This window comes from Triticum urartu, chromosome 7 (genome assembly GCF_003073215.2).
Source record: "Triticum urartu cultivar G1812 chromosome 7, Tu2.1, whole genome shotgun sequence".
NCBI lineage: Eukaryota > Viridiplantae > Streptophyta > Magnoliopsida > Poales > Poaceae > Triticum > Triticum urartu.
In genome coordinates, this window is record NC_053028.1 from 623,551,421 (window position 1) to 623,570,368 (window position 18,948).

General features: G+C 46.8%; 3 protein-coding genes across 3 annotated transcripts; 2 read left to right on the forward strand and 1 right to left on the reverse strand.

Moving 5' to 3' along the window:
- The first annotated feature begins 2,024 nt into the window (after positions 1-2,024).
- Positions 2,025-3,671, forward strand: LOC125519217. Its single transcript, XM_048684090.1, has 3 exons — positions 2,025-2,072; positions 2,387-2,535; positions 2,889-3,671. The coding sequence occupies exons 1-3, from the start codon at positions 2,025-2,027 to the stop codon at positions 3,382-3,384; spliced, it is 693 nt and encodes a 230-aa protein (XP_048540047.1). The 3' UTR covers positions 3,385-3,671.
- A 5,929-nt stretch (positions 3,672-9,600) lies between these two features.
- LOC125521041 (protein PECTIC ARABINOGALACTAN SYNTHESIS-RELATED-like) lies at positions 9,601-14,175 on the forward strand. Its single transcript, XM_048686095.1, has 11 exons — positions 9,601-10,035; positions 10,124-10,174; positions 10,275-10,359; positions 10,963-11,039; positions 11,191-11,279; positions 11,412-11,531; positions 12,436-12,552; positions 12,802-12,945; positions 13,033-13,156; positions 13,257-13,448; positions 13,631-14,175. Exons 1-11 carry the CDS (start codon positions 9,697-9,699, stop codon positions 13,991-13,993), a joined length of 1,701 nt encoding a protein of 566 aa, XP_048542052.1. The 5' UTR covers positions 9,601-9,696; the 3' UTR covers positions 13,994-14,175.
- On the reverse strand, positions 14,032-15,381 carry LOC125521042. Its single transcript, XM_048686096.1, has one exon. The coding sequence runs from the start codon at positions 15,343-15,345 to the stop codon at positions 14,368-14,370; it is 978 nt and encodes a 325-aa protein (XP_048542053.1). The 5' UTR covers positions 15,346-15,381; the 3' UTR covers positions 14,032-14,367.
- Positions 15,382-18,948: the final 3,567 nt, after the last annotated feature.

The window sequence follows — 18,948 nt, forward strand, 5'->3', positions numbered from 1 at the left end:
CCAATCTGGTCTGGTCTCGTGCAACAGGCATGCTGTCACTCGGAAGATCCCGCAACCGTGACACGCTCTCCTTGCACCGACACCGCCATGGCTGAGCTGCGAAGGAGAAACTAGGAGATGCCGAGGTGAACCAGCAAAGTACATGAAAGGAGTTTCTCCTCTTTTTTCAAGAAAAGAGCTAGGTCTGAAGTAGATATTTTGAATAATACTCCAAAATAACAAGAATACCCGGGATACCAAAAGTTGTTGAAATTACAATATTTATTTGATTTAAATACCTCACAAGATTTAAAACTGTATTTTTTCTAGAAAACTATATGCTAAGGAAACCGTAACATTTTTCAGTGGATTTCCTTCACCAAAAAATAAATAAGTAACGGCCGATGGTTTAGCGAAATAGGAAAAAAACCTTTCTCTTGGTTTCTGAGAAGTGGGCCGGCCGGCCCACTCGCTCGGTTGTGGCTTCCTTTCCCCTACCCTCCTCCTCCGATGGCGGGCGGCGATTTCCCTCCCGTGGCGGTTGCCCCGGAAAGGGATCGGGAGGCAGACGAGCGGCTGTTGAAGAAGAAGAAGAAGCCGGAGCCGGAGCAGCCGCAGCCGCAGCCGGCGGCGGAGGAGGCGACGGGCGTCAATCCTCTCAGCCCGAGGTACAGCGAGTACGACCCCAAGCAGAGGGAGCACGTGTACACCCGCTTCTGCTTCGATCCCAGGCTCGATCTCTACAAGGAGTGTAAGTCCCCGCTTCCCCATCCGATTCTCCTGCCGGGTCGCTGTGTTGAACTGAATGAGCATCAGTGCTTGCGTTTTCTAATTTTGCACATAACACAGTGAATTCTACTACCCTGCATTGCACTTTGTACTGGTGAGTGGGTCGGTTCAGAATTCAGAAACTCGCTTAAAGGAGTAATTATTCATAGTCGAGTTACCCGGTGTTATTGGGAGTAAAGGTATCCATCATACCCTGGTGTTTTGCACAACCAGGGTCAGGTTTAGTGGTGCAAAATGCAGTTTACTGTAAAAATCCTGCTGGCCTTTTCAACCGTGATAGCTTTACCGGTTCATCCACCATCCAGTTCATTCTTGGATTTTGTAACGCTAGTAAATTTTACTGCAACGTAAAAGGCACCGTTTCCTTCAATTTGCAGTTGAACCATGCACCACACGAATACAATGCATGTTACTCCATTCAACTTTTACGGTTTTACCTATTCTAGACTGACAACTAACTGTCTGATGATTGCATAGGTATTTGAAATGTGTGTTCCTCTCTTTTCGCAGCCCCTTATGGTCGAACGCGCCATACTCACAAAACCTTCGGAGAGGGATTCCCATTGTCTAACTCAGCAAATATTCTCTCTGTCAAGATTGTTTCTTCTGACTATGGCTACCCACTTGATGTCTATGGCACGGTCATAGCCAGGGATGATCTGGATCGCAAATGTGTCTATCTATTCTGGCACGACAAGGACAATCGCCAGTTCATCACCTCAGAGGTATTACTTATATTTTGCTTGCATGATAGCCAATGCACTTCTATACACGTATAATTTCCCAGTGGTGTGTTCCTTGTATTGCTCTTGATATCTGTCATCTGATACAGTTATTTGAAATAGGAATAGTGAATTCGTAATGGAGGGTTTATATGCATATGTTAATCGTCAATGGATTGTTGGCACATGAAACATATTTGCAACTTTGTGTGGTTGAAAACTCCAATAAGATTATCCAACAAAGAATATATTCTATCCGGTACTATATGGGTGCAGATACAGTATAGAGTAGAGTAAAATATCTTTTATACTTGGACCGTCATACAATTCTTGTACTCCCTCTGTTCACTTTTGTAAGTTGTTTAGGACAGCTGAAATTGAAGTGTTTTAGGTGTTGTCTTAAATGTCTAAAAGGTCTTACAAAAGTGAACGGAGGGAGTATTTATGTATGGGGAACACTATTCAATGATTTTTTTTAAATGTGTTCCACATGAAAATTCCTTATTTAGGCTCTGTATATTATATACTTAAACGATGGACCTCATAGATGGGCATGTCATGTTTGCTGTGCTGATATTATCAGTTTAATATATGTTGTTTTTAAGGTCCACCAAATACTATAAAGGCTTCCCTTTTAGCGAATAATTTTAGGTGGCCTATGATTTCCCAATACTCCAGCATTTCAGTTTTGCTGTACCACAACCTTTGTGTCATTAAGAAGAGTAGACAAAATGCATGCAAACGTGAAACGTCCTGAAAAGTATATATATATTCTGGTAATATTGTTTCCTCGTTCAAACTCAAGCAAAGAAACTTAAAAGCTTCGATTTCAAACATAGACATTCCAAAAGATACACCAGCAATTTATCTATCTGTATTCTGTACTTGTTTTGAAGGACAATTCATTGATTTTGACTGGTCCAAAGAGAGGACTTGCGCTCTGCGGTTCGCTATTCTTTGAAATCGATCTGAAGGTTAAGGATGTGCATGGGAGGGAGGTCAAGGATGAAAGGCTCAGCAAACGGAAAGTAGTGGCTACTCTCAGGTGTAGTACACCCGTGTTAGCAAAAGATTGAAAAAATGTGATCAAACATTGTCCAAAAAATTTGAACTTTTGGGACATGAAACATTATCAGATGTGTGAGGTTCTTGCAAAATATCATCTAAAAATAACATCTGGCGAGCTCTCACCAAAAACAACAAAATTACTGCTCAAACAGTGCACAAAACTTTCAGCAAAGATTTTGTTTTTTTCGTTGAGAGCTCCTCGGATGTTATTTTTCGATGAAACTTGGCAAGAACCTCAAACATATGATAAAGTTTGATGTAGCAAAATTTCAGATCTTTTGGATTTCGTTTGATAAACTTTTTTCAAAGTTTTTTCTAACTCGGGTGTAGTACACCCGAGAGTAGAAAATCCAGTAGCAAAGGCACGCTGGTTGTTAATGGCATCACAAGACAGGCATCAAACTTCGAATATGGGGTTGAAAAAAACACGCTTGTCAGCATGCACAGCACATTGGAGATGAACTTTGCATTCGTTAGGGACGCCGTGGAGGGCACGGTTGAGATCAGGATCCTTGAGGGGCTTGTTGATTTCCATGGTAAGATCATTGCTACCACCACCAGAGTTCCATGTGAAATTGTGCTACATGATAGCAGAGTGAATGGCTTGCTCACTGCCGGCGATGATCAAGTCATGCGAACAGCGCGCCGCGTGGTATGTCTATCTGCAGGTGAGATGCTCTTGGTGACTGTTGCTCCTGAAGGTGGCGATGAGCTCTCTTGCCACACTGTTAGTTTTGCTTCAAGGCTCAACGGTTGTGCCGCCGAGAACATGGTGTGTGGTAACTATAAGATGCAAGTGAAGGTCACTTGGTCGATTGTGGTGTAATTCCTGGTTTACTAGTTGTGGTAGGTCAGGTTTTAGAGAGTATCCCTGGATGATTTGCAGCATCATCACTGTCGAAAAAGCACGTCCGGGTAATGAATGTAGTCCTTTCATGGAATCTGGAAAGCTGAAGATCATATATGACCATGGTTTAATTGGGACAACCCATAACTGGTAAGATTGTTGTGTTATACCTTCTGTCCTACTCTACTTCCCATCTATTCATTTCAGATTCGATTGTTTCAGCGCTGACCAGTGACTGTATACTTAAATTCTTAGAATCTTTGATATTCGGGGACACACAAGGTATAATTTTTATAACTATACCGGAGGTTTTAGTTGCAGAAATAGGTCGACAGTTTGGCTAGTCTTGATGAAAACCATACGAGAACCACATTTTGGTGCTTCACAAAGGGGTTTAACTGATGGTTGCAGGATACATTGTATATACAGATACAGTATATAATCGCACAAAGATGAAAACCAGATGCCTGTCTCCACATCGATCGGGTGCTTCTGTCTCGCCCAACAGTTTCCATTCTTGATCCACATTCATGCCAGAGCCTCTTCTTTGAGTAGTACGATAATGCTTGCTGTCTCGGGTTCGTGGTAATCGCGGAAACTTCTGCATTGGTCTGTCTGCGTGCTTCCATACTGGATGTTCTTCCTACTACTGCTACATACAATTGACCATTGCTTGATGCCTTGATTTATTTACTTATATGGTTCTTTGCTATGCTATAGATCCTGAAAGAGCGAGTCATTCTGCTGGTCCAGATGGACCGCATCATGAGGCCTCACGGCACGCCATTATCAGAGACGAAGTTGCTGTCATAGACCACATCAAGAAGCTTATACCGGCGCTGAGATGGGATGACATGATGACTCCGAGGTGAAACCTAAGAAAGGCGCGCTCTTGTCAGGTGATGAAAGAAATAGTCTTGAACTCTTGATCGTGAGGAAAAAAGCTATGGGATGCAAAATGGTTCATGTTCTGATCTTATTCTGCTGCCGATTTCAAAAATCCTACTCCCTCCGTCCCACAATGTTAGAGTTTTTTGACACGTCTTACATTATGGGACGGAGGGAGCAGGTGTTTTTCTTAATTTCCAAAATCCTAGCACCTTGGCTATCCTTTCTCCGCAGCTTTGTGCCTGTGATGGAATATTTTTGTGCCTGTGCTGGAATGTTCACAGAAGAGATGAGATAGGGGGTGTATGACATGCAAAATTGCATACTTTGATGGTGCAGAATTCATAGGACAGTAATAACAGTATGGTTCTTGGAATGCTCATCTGTAGCATTTCACAGGACAGTAACACTACAAGCGAAATCAAAGGATCAACGACGCCAGGCGCCGGGTGTTCTCTCTACAAGCGAAATCCACCGGGCTCTCGCTCAGCATCAGCAGCCCTTGCGCAGCCTCCAGCGTCCTCTCGTCCGGCTCGCTGTCACTGGCAATCGGCAATGGCGGCGGCATCGCCGCCCTGTTCGCGGCGGCGGCAGCCAGGATCTCCGCGATGGCGGCGTCGGCGTGTGGGGCGTCTCCCTGGCGGTAGTGCAGGATGACCAGCCCGAGCGGGCCGCGCGGCTGGCCGGCGACGCCCACCTGCAGCGCCGGCGACCGGAACGCCCACAGCTCCACCATGGCCGGCTCCAGGTCCTCGGCCCTGGCGTCGCCCGCCACGTCCAGGCCGTTCTGGGTCAGGAAGCTGCCCCAGCCGGCGATGAGGCGGTAGGCGTCGTTGCAGCCGAGCTTCTTGAGGCCGAGCACGTAGGGCCTGCCGCGCCGGTCGTAGGCCTGCACCTGCACGCTCGGCTTCTCCTCCGCCGTCAGCGCCTCGTCCAGCGGGAACGGCTCGCCGCGTCGCCAGCTCTTGCGCGACATGAGCAGCCGGTGCTGCTGCAGCAGCCGGTCCGTCTTGCACAGCAGCTTCCCGTAGACGCGCACCGGCCGGGACGCGCCCAGGCCGCGCAGGACGTCCCGCAGCGCGCCGTCCACCACGCCGATCTCGTCCAGCGACGGGTCGTCCGCCGCCGTGGCGGGCGCGGACTCCATGCCGACGCCGGCCCAGAACACGCCGTCGAGCAGCCGACGACGCTTCTTGCGCCTCTTGCTTGGGGAAGATTGGGCACGGCGGCGGAAGGCGACGCGAGGCCGGAGCGCTGCGGCGTCTGCGGCCGCGCAGGGCGGCAGGCTCTGGTCCGCGGCCAAGATCCTCCCCTCGCCCTCGCGCTCCCCTCCTTCTTCCCCGGCTTTCCGTTGCGCCGCCGCAGGGGCAACGGACGCCGCGGGGCAGCCGCAAGATCCGCCGCCGCCCTTGGCGTCCGTCGACGCATGGCAGCCAATGCCCGTGGCGGCGGGAGGAGGCTTAGGCGCCGTCCTCCGCCGGCGAGGCACGCTCCCGACCTCCAGCAGCGTCATGGCGAGAAGGGCGCGGTGCTGGCAGACATTTGTAGGTCGGGGAGGCGGCGGCAGGAGACGAAAATGAATACCTAGCTGCTACAGCTCTGGGTTCTGGAACATAATATACGCGTGGATACTAGTACTAGAACTAGAGTTTGGTACGGGCTCCTCACCAGACTCCAGTACTACTGCTGCTAGCAGGAAACTTATCAGTGATGAAAGCTTTCTTTTTTTAGAAGAATTTTATTTAGGACAGTAAAACTAAACCTAAACCCTAGTCCTCTCACGCGTCCGCGGCCTTTGACCGTTAGATCCCGCGGCTTGGCCATGCCTGACCGTCCGATGCATCATTTCCTCATTTCCTCCCGTGTGGGCTGCTTTTTGGGTTGAGTGTCCTTGGACTGCTATTCCAGGGGTCAAATCGGATGCCTCCCGTTCACTGCTACGGGTTAACGTCGGACTCCGAAAGAACGGTGGTGATTATGCTCCATATCCACTCCCCTTTAAGAACCCTGTCCCTGCTCTGCGAACCCCGACCCCTCCTAGTCCCGCCCTAGGTCAGAGAGAAAGGGAGAGGTGATTGATGGCAGCAGCGGCGTCCGCTGCTGAAAGGTGTGCCTGTGTGGAGGATACAGAGATGGCTAAAAAACGAAAACAATCGCCAGTCAATGTGGTCGCAAGGTTGCGGACCAGGCGTGGAGGCGGGCAAGTAATGGCGATAAAGCTCATCCGTCCGCGATGTGTAACTGCCGCGACAGTGGAGGAGGTATGTTATTGTCGTATTTCCTTCCTTTTTTGCCATCCATATTTTTTGCTCCCTTCTATGTACCTTCGGCAGCCATGTTCATTGCGTTGGGTTTGAATCCTTTCCACCTAAACTCTTGAAACATTTGGCAGGGATTGATGTTTTGTTGATAGATAGAGCTGATCTTGCATCGTATCACAAACTATGTTCTGGTGGTGTTTACATGGGTGATTGATTGTCGTCGTTGGTCATGCTTCATGACCTAAATAAGGACCTCGTGTATATTCAGTGGCAACTGGGATTATGCCAAGTTTTCCATGGTTTGATCGTCTTTCATCCTACTCTCACTGAAGTTAAGACATGGCTCCAGGGCAGGTTAACCTTTGTTTATTCATTGTATCTTTCTACCTATTTCTCCTAACTGTGATGTGCTTTGCCTCGAGCATTGCTAGAGTGTAGAGTAATGGTGTATAAGTATGATAGTTTAAAAGGAGTATTATTGTGTGTTGCAGTAATAATTTTAAATTTTAAAACTACAGACCTTGCATCATTTATTTGTTGTGAATGTGGGCAGTGCGTTCAAGTTGATCTAGAGCAATTTGAAGGGTTTCCTCAACACAAAAAACTTCAGCCAAGTTCACTTAAGCACCTGGAATTATGTATAGAAGTTTAAAATTGTAATTTGTTTCAACTGCTTTGCCACTTTTATGTATGCTTTGGTACAAAGTTTAATAATTGGACCTATTTGCTATGTGGAACATGTAGCATTTATTTGATCCTAATCTAATTCAGTTCGTCACCATCGTCTTTTGGCTCCCGCTTTCAACAAATGCAGTATCATTTATCTATTTTCTTGACATGATACTTTGGGAAACGGTTTAGACTTCTTGAGTCATTCTCTATTTATTGTCGGCGTATCTTTGAAAATAAACGAATAACGTTTCCTCCATATATGAATGACAAACTAATATTATGGAGTTGTCCGGTCAAATGATCAGCCTAACCCTCATCTTGCATTCGGTACATTTATGTTCCGTTGCCAATTAACGTTCATTTGTGATGCCTTCCTCAGAATGGGAACGTTTTTTTTTGTTGTCGTTTTGTATTGTCGCTGCCGCAAGGATTACATGTACACTGAGCCGTAGTGTGTTTAAAAAAAATTACATCATCCTTTTATGCTTCATGATGCTATATATTGCGAAATATGTCTTGGTTTATTGGACAAGTCGATGGACACCGAAACACACACATTATGGTCTATTATAATTATCATCTTACACTATAAATGCACATAAAAAATAAGATCAATCATAAGTAACAACTTACACTACAAATACACTCAATATAATGCCCCTTCAATTTGCCATTTCCTAACTCTAATTACCCAATCAAAATGTTATGAGGTCTTGACCAAGGGATTAGGTGGTGTTATTGTTATGAAACATACCCCACCTAGAGTCTTCCCTGTTTCTCCTGACCGAGCAATGATGACCATGATCCCCGAATGGCCGTTGAGCTTAGCAAGCACATATATAGTCGTTGACCTTCAAGCACATATGTCGTGGTGGATGGTTACCGTTTATTAACTAATTTTTTTGGTACTCTTGTGTATATTGATTAGAGGCATATGTTTTTCTTAAAGAACAACCACAACCATTTTTTTCATAATCACATCGACAAATTTGTGAACTCTATGATTTGCAAGTTACATCCGCAATGGATTGAATAAAATGCGTCTATAGTCATTATACTTGTATCTTATATACACATTCGTCAAACGTATTGGGGAATTGAACTTATGGCAAGTGAATACTTCCGAGTGTGACAATATGGTCACCAAGCTTAACATTTTCAGCCTATGTTGACCATTTGGCCACACTAGTTGGGCGCATGCATGCAAAGTGGGGCTGCGTGCGTTTTTTCCTACCTTGCCACAATATTGGGGCACCGTATGCTCTCCCATTCCGCATGTATTCGCCTGATCGCCTATGCAGCTGCCGGCTCCATCGCCTCCACAACTATTCACACCCCACTTGATGGTTCATAGGACAATATGGTCATGTAAATGGCAATCTTCGTTCGTAGATATATGGCATTTTTTAGTTGACTTGGAAATTTTGCTTTGATTATTTCTTTTCGTTACAACGTGTTAGTATGAAGCATAAAAACATAGAGTTAAAAAAGGCATAAAATTGTGATATTATCAAAATGCCTGTCATTAGTCATTCACTTTTCACATGATCCAATAAAGACATTTTTATTATATTATAATTAACACTATGACGTTACTAAACATCCAAGTCACAAGAACACCTTTGAAAGAAACTATAATTACAAACTAGTCTTGGGGATTCTTCGTCTCCTCCATGTTGTACATACGATAACGTGAAAATTGCTTCCCACCGCCGGAACGAGAGAGCAATCATGCACGTAGTCGAGGAGGCCATCTAACTCTGCTAGGAAGCGCCGGTGAGGTCAATCCAACCCAGAAGGACCCATGCCCCTTGGCTTTGCCGCCAGGGGCGGCGCTAGGGGTATTCTTAGGTTTTCATGTGAATACCCATGATTTTTACAAAACAGTGTTGATTTTGGCAAAAGAGTGACAATTTTCAGAAAATAGCAATGATTTTGGCAAAATGAATACACATGAATACCCGGTTGCAAATTTCTGGAGCCGCCACTGTTTGCCGCCAAATTTAGTCGGCTAGTCAAATGACACGAGTGCCAATTTTGGTCGCGTATACTCCTAATCAATCAAATGCCACGAGTGCACAATCGCTACAAAAGTCGGGAACAAAGGGGATTTCTAGTTTCAGACATAATTGACGCCATGGTCATACCAAAATATCAGTTGTGATGTTGATACCAGTTCACCCAAATAACCCAAATTCAGCAATAGTTTCTTTTTTTTTGAGGGAAAATTCAGCAATAGTTTCTGGGAGCATGATCATCTTCCCATTTCGGTTGTGTAAATATTTTTGATGAACTTTTCGAAAATTTGACGAAATTTCCGCTGAAAATGAGAACCTGGTCGCGAATTCGCGATTACCCACACCGCCACACCGGTGGAGGGGCAACGAGCACGTCACTCGGGAGATCCCAACAGTGCCCACTACCCGCAACCGCGGCACACTCTCCTTTCCCTCCTCGCACCGACGCCGCCATGGCCGAGCTGCGGCACGGCACGGTGGCGGCGGCGGCGGCCCGCGCCTCCTCCGGCTCGCCCGCGAAGCGCGACGCGGAGGCCGCCTCCGCCTCCGCCTCCTCCCCCTTCCTCTCCTCCCCACGCAGCGGCGGCGGCGACGGCGGCAAGGACGGCGCGCTGCGCCCGCCCCCTCCGCTCCACCAGAGGTACTCGCTCCCCGCCGCCGTCCGCGCCCTCCTCGCGCTCGAGGACCCCCGGTCGCCCTCGGCCCCGGCCTCCTACCGGATCCTGCTCGCCGTCCTCGCCTGCGTCGCCCTCGCCGCGCTCGTCTCCGCCCCCTCCGTCTGGTCGCGCCTCGTGAGTCCTCGATCCGGTCGATCTTCGTCGCGTCTCGTCGGGATCCCTGATGCTTGCTGACATTTGTGTTGTTGTTGTTGGACCTTAGAACGCGCCCTACCTGTGCCGCAAGGATGGGATTCGGCTCCAGTGCCCCGGGGTAAAGTGATGTTGATCTCAGCCTGCATCTGGGTGGATGTTTGTGCGTGCAATCTGTTTTAACGTTTGTTTGTTTGGCTTGGCTTGGTGTTGCTGTTCAGGTGAGCAACTCTCTGTGGGAGAATCCGCATGCCGCCGCCACGTCTTGGAAGCCGTGTGCCGAGCGACGCAGGGACGAGATCTCAGGCAAGTGCCGAATAGAAATGCGATGAAAGCTGTTTCATAACTGTGACGGTATCTTCTCAGTGTACCATTTTTTTTTTGCGGTATCTTCATGTATCTTGATACTGCCGCAAAGCCGATATGTTGCCCGGGTAGTTGATAAAATTTTCTCAAGACCATAAGTAAATTTAACAGCTGACCTGCTAGATATAGTATGTTTGGTTAGAAGATATTCCAAGCCCAAGTTGTGTGGTTGGACAAATAAAACGTGACTGGTTGATTTTGAGATGAGGATAAATTGTGATATTATTTGCAAGAGCACAAGTGGAAAGGGAACCCAGAAACAAAATACTCTCTCTACATTTCTTCTTTAACGGCTAGTTTAATTCTTGTTACCCCTCTTTCTGCCCATAGCCTAACACAGTAGCACACAAGCTTTCTTCATGAAACAATAATTCTTGTTGCTTCCTCTTGGGGAAAGGGATCCCAAGTTGAAGCTGTCTTGGTGCTCACCCGCTGTTTATATTCATCACCATGGCTTACGAAAATATGAAAACCATTCACCTTAAACCATGGTTGCGTCCTGATGAGTATAAATTTTGTCTTTTTTTCCCTACTATTCTGCAGATCTTGTGCCAGAGAACGAAACTTCTGGGTATATTTTTATTCATGCCGAGGGAGGATTGAACCAGCAACGAATAGCTGTACGTACGTGCCCTATTCCCATTTATCAATTTGTTGAAGGACAATTTTTTTGACTTGTTATGCGACATTTGCTTATGTAGTATAAATGGCACCTTGCCTAATTTTTATCAAGCACTATCAGTTGATTGCACTACTTTGATATATTCACAGATATGTAATGCTGTTGCAATTGCTAAGATAATGAACGCCACACTTATTTTGCCTGTGCTGAAGCAGGATCAAATATGGAAAGATCAAACGTAAGTGATAATTCTGGCCTCCTTTCCGAATTGGCTCCTGCTTGCTTATGCCCCTTTGTAATTTGTGTTTGTTATCATGTTAGCTCCTGGCAAAAGTGTTTAATATTTGACAACCTTGTATTTTCTATTCAGGAAATTTGAAGATATCTTCGATGTAGATCATTTTATAAATTATTTGAAGGATGATGTCCGCATCGTTCGAGATATTCCTGACTGGTTCACAGAAAAAGATGAGCTGTTCACCAGTATAAGGTTGGTTGCTTCATTTCATCTTTTGATCTGTCTTAGCTGCTGTCAGCTTAATAGCTTGATGCTAAAGTCTAAACACATGAATGATATTGATTTTTAGAGCACTGCTTTCTTTTGTAGTAAAATCAACACCAATATTGTTAGAGAGGGAACAATTAATCTTAGAGCGTATTAACTTGAACAAGCCAACTAACTAGGTGTCTTCTGCTGCTTGTTTGTGCTCTGCAGTTTCCATTATTTACAAAGTTACATGCATTTCTCATGTATGCAATATATTGCTAATGCAATGCCAGTGCAACTAGAGTTGTCTCTGCTTCAAATGTCATCAATTTCTCCCCAAGTATAAGTCTGCTTGTCCAATTCAGATTATTATATTTTGCGACCTGAGTTTTGAGGATGCAATAAGATTGTACTGCTGGGGCATTGCAATGTTTTTTTTGCTTCTGCTCATTTTCTCTTTGTGACAATTTTATCAATCATTAGGTAATGTTGCCATGCTAGTCGATACTGTAATCCTAGTTCATTATAGCGCTTTAAACTACAGTACCCGCTGTCATATGTGTTATTCATAATTGGTTGGCACTGGTACGTTTTTTGGCATGATAGTTTGCTGGCGGACATAGCTATAGACCTATATGTGTTATTCTGGTTTATCTGCCGGATAAGATCTTCGTAGTGATTAAAATTTTGCCAATTTCCGTGACTACCATCTGTGAGTTTTTTTTTAAATGCCAGCAATACCGCCACCTACAAAATGGTTCCTATATGTACATTTAATTCTATGGTTAGATAAATGTGCTTATGTTGTTTCTTGTTTTTGCTTGTTGCATATGTTGTTTTTCCTACATGCCAACATATTTTCATACTTAATTGTAACTTCTATAATTATTTATGTTGATTTTAACAGGCGTACTGTAAAAAATATCCCAAAATATGCACCAGCGCAGTTTTATGTCGATAATGTACTTCCAAGGATCAAAGAGAAAAAGATAATGTCTATCAAACCATTCGTTGATAGATTGGGGTAAGTCTTAATATCATTTTATGAAGATATTTCCATGACTCTATTCTGTTCATATATCTTCAGACTTGCTACATAATTGTTTAGCACAGTGACTAGTTCTTCACATTAGAGTCTTTGTGGTCAAGTAATATTGCTCTCTGCTACTCTCCCTTTCCCCCTTGGCCCTACACCCCACCCAGTTTATTCCTTGCTATCTTGTTCACTTCCATTGACTTATGGCCATAGTGTATTGTAAACTCATCATTGCAGGTATGATAATGTTCCAATGAAGATTAACCGGCTCAGATGCAGAGTTAATTATCACGCCTTAAAGTTTCTACCTGGCATTGAAGAAATGGCTGACAAACTGGCAACAAGGATGCGGAATCGAACTGGGAGTGTAAATCCATACATGTAAGTGTAGCTCATGATCTTCAGAGTAACCTGCCTTGGAGTTGGCAATTTTTTACATGTCTCACACTGTTATTCCTGCTTTTGAAGGGCTCTTCATCTTAGATTCGAGAAAGGAATGGTGGGTTTATCCTTTTGTGATTTTGCTGGAACCAGAGAGGAGAAAGCAATGATGGCTGAATATAGACAGAAACAATGGCCAAGACGCTTCAAGGTGATATACTAATGTGAATTGTCTAGACAATGATTTTAGCCTGAAGAGAATAAGGTCACAAAGTACAGTGCTTAGATATATTTCTCTTGTATATATGCAGAATGGATCTCACCTTTGGTCTTTAGCACTGGAAAAGAGAAAAGAAGGCCGCTGCCCGCTTGAGCCTGGGGAAATAGGTTTCATTCTGCGTGCAATGGGATATACGAAGGAGACTCAGATATATGTTGCATCAGGGCAAGTGTATGGTGGAAACAATAGAATGGCACCGCTGAGGAACATGTTCCCTAATTTGGTAGGTGTTCTACTGCAAATCCTGTTTGTTGCCTTCAAACTTCAAAGTGCCTTTATATGGACATAACGCGAAACTACAGATCCAGAAAGGAAACTAAGACAGTTACCTATGGATGGGCAAGCAATCATCAGCAGGTGGATTTGTTGTAGAGACAACTGACCCATTATCTTTGTTGCTTGCAGGTTACCAAAGAAGATCTCGCAAGCAAGGAGGAGATAGAACATTTCAAGAAGCATGTAACCAGCCTCGCTGCACTGGACTTCCTGGTATGCCTGAAGTCAGACGTGTTCGTCATGACCCATGGCGGCAACTTTGCGAAGCTGATCATCGGCTTCCGGCGCTACATGGGGCGCCATAGGCTCAAGTCTATCAAGCCGGACAAGGGGCTCATGTCGAAGTTCTTCGGCGACCCATACATGCCATGGGCGAATTTTGTGGAGGATGTGATGATCACTCACCAGACACGAACAGGCCTCCCCGAGGCCACCTTCCCGCACTATGACCTCTGGGAAAACCCTCTCTCCCATTGCATGTGTAGAGCATAAACTATATAGACTACAAGTGATTGTGCATAGCTTAATTAATTCCTTTGTTCATACAATCCATCCTATAACTGTAAGTTCATATAACTTTTTTTTCCACTTCCAGTTTTGTTTGTGTAGAGTTTTTCATCTAGAAACACTATATGTGTATGAAAGTTCAGCTGATGCATATGAATTTCCCAAAACTAGTTTGTGCATAATGATTGCATGATTGAACAAACAATTTTCACTTCAACGGTGTAGTTACAGAGATTTGTTCAAATCAATTACAGTTGACATGATTCATTCATTGATGAACTGACCATGAAACCCAAGAATGCTAATCCTTCAGCAAAACAAATAATTTCTGGAGAACAGCTAGTTGCACATTTGTACTACTACTTGCCGAACGTCGACTCGACGTACAGCGTGTGCCTGCAAATAGGGCACGTCTTGCTGTCCACGAGGACGCTCTCCAAGCACGCGCCATGGAAGACGTGGGGCTTGCCGCACCCCGGCCACGCGGCGAGGTCGTCGTCGCCCTCGAGCAGCTGCAAGCAGATGGGGCAATCCTCCCCAGCGGCGACGACCCTCCTTCGCTTCGCCGGCCGTTCACCGGCGTCCGTGTCATCGTCGTCGACGGCGGCTTCGTGTTTATCATGGTCGCGCGGCATCGGCTCCGGCAGGTGCAGCTCCATGCCGGTGAATCGCACGGGCCACGGCTCCTCCACCGTCTCCTCCAGCACGGAGCGCATCCACTCCATGCGCTCGGGCGTGTAGTACGACCTCCGGAGGATGCTGTCGTCGACGAACACCGACCTCCGGAGGATGCCGACGTCGACGAACACCTCGACACGCGCGGCGCGCGGCAGCACGCTCACCTGCGACGCCAGGCTCGACCATAGCTCCTGGAGCTGCTCGCTGAAGTCACCGGGGTATATCAGCCGGATCAGAGACGACCCGGCCCACGCCAGGGACCTCGCCGTGTGGTCGCCGGTGGCCATGAACCGGAGCAGGTGCGCCCTGGTGCTCCCTCGCACCACCACGCCGTCCGATGATACCGAGAAAGGGGCGTAGCGGTAGAGCACCAGGATCTCCTTGCAGTCTGCTTCTTCTTCTTCTTGGTCCTCCACGGCGGCGACCCGCATGCAGCCGGCCGTGCTCCCCGCGGCGGAGAACCACGGCGCCGGGCCTCCAAGAAATCGCCGGCCCTCGGGGGAGTACTCCATTTCCACCAGCTCATCGTCGCCGGGGCAGCTCATATCGAGCTCGTCGTCCGCCGTCCCCGGTTCAGGCGGCACTGTGAGAAGGAAACCGTATAGCCGAACAACGGCGTGGGCAGCGGAGCGGACCTCCAGCGAGAACTCCTGGTTCATCACCGGGGACCTCAGCACCAAGATGGGGCTCTCGGCCGACAGCACGAACGTCTCCGTCTCCTCGCCGGTGTTGGCGTGTACGGCTACGGCCACGCGCACGCTCTCGTCGGCTCCGTCAGCTGTCGCCCAGTCGACGAGCTCGGCGATGGCGACTACCGCCTGCTGGCTGGCGCTCAAGGGAAACCTCGTGGACTCGCCGCTGCTGAGGTCCCTGGTCCAGCTCTGCGGCCGCCGCGCCATGCCGGCGGATCGACTTCAGGGATTAGGGTTTAGACTTTGGAGAGAATCTCGCGCGCGGCGTGTTAAGGTAAGCAGCCATGCATGCCTGCCGCCGTGCTATGATTATATTTCTGATCTTTTGCCGACTCCAAAATGAGTTCCGGGAGCGATATATAGCCTGACAACCCGCCGATCCCAAGTCCAATTCGGACACAACGCACAAGGCAAATCTCAGTTCAATTCAAAATGGACAGGAAAATTCCTTTTTTTTAAGAAGGGCAGCGCTAGGCGCCGATGTCGCATGCCAGCCACCCAATTCAGTAGGGTCAACGCCCGTACACACCGCACGATCTGTTTCTCTTCCTCCCCGACGCCATCTTCTTGGAGAAAAACTCCAACTGCCATTGACGATCGACATGCCCCGCCTCGAAGCACCGCCCCCTGATTCGTCTCGCATGTTGCTGCCCTCGCCGCCGGTCGCCGCCCTCACTGCCGGTCGCCGCCCGCGCCACCGTCGTCTCCTGCGTTTTTCATCCGCTACACCAGTGCAGCAATGTGTGCCCGTGGTTGTAGCTCCCCGTGGCGACGGCCCAGCACCGATGCGATGCTACGCCACAACTCCGGTGCCGACGGTCCCCGGTGGAGGCACACTCGACGACAAGCTCGCAAACTGTACTCTACTCAGGTTGCCGGAAGTAGCAAAAAAGTCCGCTGGTCGAGCAAAAAAACATGCAGGTTGTAGCAAAAAAAAACTCGTTGGTGTTGCCGCACTCGTCGCTCACCGAAAAAGGCTCACCCGTTGCCGTCGTAGCACCGCGATGCCGTCGCCCGCAGCCCGCACCATTGTCAGCATGTCGCACCGGTTGAAGCTTTTTTTGTGCCGGTTGAAACTTTTTTGACGGTTTGAAGCTTTTTTTCCACATCGATTGAAGCTTTTTTTTTCATGGTTGAAGCTTCCTCCTTCGCCGGTTGAAGCTTTTTCACACAGCGGTTGAAGCTTTTTTCTGTTGTTGAAGGCTTTTTTCCACACCCCATGAAGCTTTTTTCCATGGGTTTGAAGCTCTATCCTTCGCCAGTTGAAACTATTTTACACATTGGTTGAAGCTTTTGCCGCGCCAGTAGTTGGTGTCGCCGGTTACAACTCCTGCTTAGCCGGTTTCAGCAAACGCCCTCGCCGGTTGCAGCTCACAAAACTTCCTGTTGTCTCGCAGGCCATGGCCACACCGTGCAACATGCAGCCTCCCTGCGTACTAGCTTCACCACACGCGCTGTAAATAATATGAACGGGGCTGCTCAATACATGCCTCCTATTTCCATTGCCTCATGTATATATAGTACAGGTACAAAGGTTAGACGTGATCAACACGATTACAAATTAGGTAGGCTAACCAAACGTTGGTATGTTGAAGACGTGATCTCCAAGAAGAGCAGCAGCCGTCAGCGTACGATTGCGGGACTCTAACACGCCCCCGCAGTCTGAACTCGGTGGTGCGCCGATGTGAAGACTGGATCAGAATTCCTGGAAGAGTGATGTCGACAAACCTTTTGTAAAAATATCCGCAAACTGTAAGTTGGATGGAACGTGCAGAACTCGGATGGCTCCAATGGCAACCTTCTTTCGGACAAAATGTATATATGTTTAGTTTGCTTGTGCTGCACGGGATTAGCGGAGAGATAGACTGCACTCACATTGTCGCAATACACAATGATAGCATCATTAATAGGCCGGTGAAGTTTCATGAGCAGCTGGCGGACCCAACATGATTCGGCGACCGCGGTGGCGACAACTCTGTATTCTGCTTCTGCACTAGAGCAAGACACAGTAGTCTGACAACGTGACGACCAAGAAATCAAATTATCTCCAAGAAACAAGCAGTACCCCGACGTGGAACGTCTGGTGTCTGGGCATCCGGCCCAGTTGGCATCCAAATAGGCAATCAGTTTATGAGAGGAAGAAGAATGGATGGAAAGACCAAAGTGTAGTGTCCCTCTAAGATAACGTAATATGCGTTTGATAAGGGAGAAATGTGGCTCTCTAGGGTCATGCATATGAAGGCAAACTTGTTGGACTGCATATGAGATATCAGGGCGAGTGAGACACTAGTAGAAAAAGGGTCACATGTGAAGCACATTAGTGCCGGTTTGAATTTGAGCCGGCACTAATGTGACCATTAGTACCGGTTCCAACGGTTAGGCGGGCGGGCATCATTAGTACCGGTTCGTGGGCAACCTTTAGTACCGGTTCAAGCCACGAACCGGTATTAATGAGGATGTGTCAGGCTATGGTCAGGCTGGGGCCCCCACGAAGACCTTTAGTACCGGTTCATGCCATGAACTGGTACTAGAGTTTCTTAGTAACCTGATTTTTAGTCCCACCTCGCCAAGAGAGAGGCAGTATGAGCGGTTTATAAGCCGTGAGTGCACAGACAATGACGAAGAGGTGCAATGCTCACCTGCATGTTGATTAGCTTCAAGCCTTTCGAAATAGTATAGATTGCACTGAGCTATGTGCAGTGCAGTCTACACTATTCTGAAAGGCTTGAAGCAAATTAACCAGCATTGCACCTCTTTTTTTATTTTTAATAACTTATTTGAACTCCGGACTTTTTTTCTGTTCAGTATGCAGCATTCAAAGCGACGTCATCAATTTCCAACATGTTCTGACATCATTTGTTGTTTTTCGGTCATTTACCTAATTGTTTAGAGAGCTAAATGACCGTGAAATTGAAAATCAGTACAAAATGAATTCTGAAAATGTTGAAACTTGGCATTGTATTATCATTTCACCCGCATAGCATGTGCGAAAGAGTAGAGAGGGTCACGGCAAAAACTGGACGCACTTCGTGTACAAACTGGACAAACTCTTTCGGAGTATCAGGGTTTCGGACGAGAACTCATCTGTTACACGGGCACTTCAATGTTTTAATAACTTATTTGAACTCCGGACTTTTTTTGTGTTCAGTATGCAGCATTCAAAGCGACGTCATCAATTTCCAACATGTTCTGACATCATTTGTTGTTTTTCGGTCATTTACCTAATTGTTTAGAGAGCTAAATGACCGTGAAATTGAAAATCACTACAAAATAAATTCTGAAAATGTTGAAACTTGGCATGGTATCATCATTTCACCCGCAATGCATGTGCGAAAGAGTAGAGAGGGTCATGGCAAAAACTGGACGCACTTCGTGTACAAACTGGACAAACTCTTTCGGAGTATCAGGGTTTCGGACGAGAACATATCTGTTACATGGGCACTTCAATGTTTTTTAAACTTATTTGAACTCCGGACTTCTTTTGTGTTCAGTATGCAGCATTCAAAGCGACGTCATCAATTTCCAACATGCTCTGAGATCATTTGTTGTTTTTCGGTCATTTACCTAATT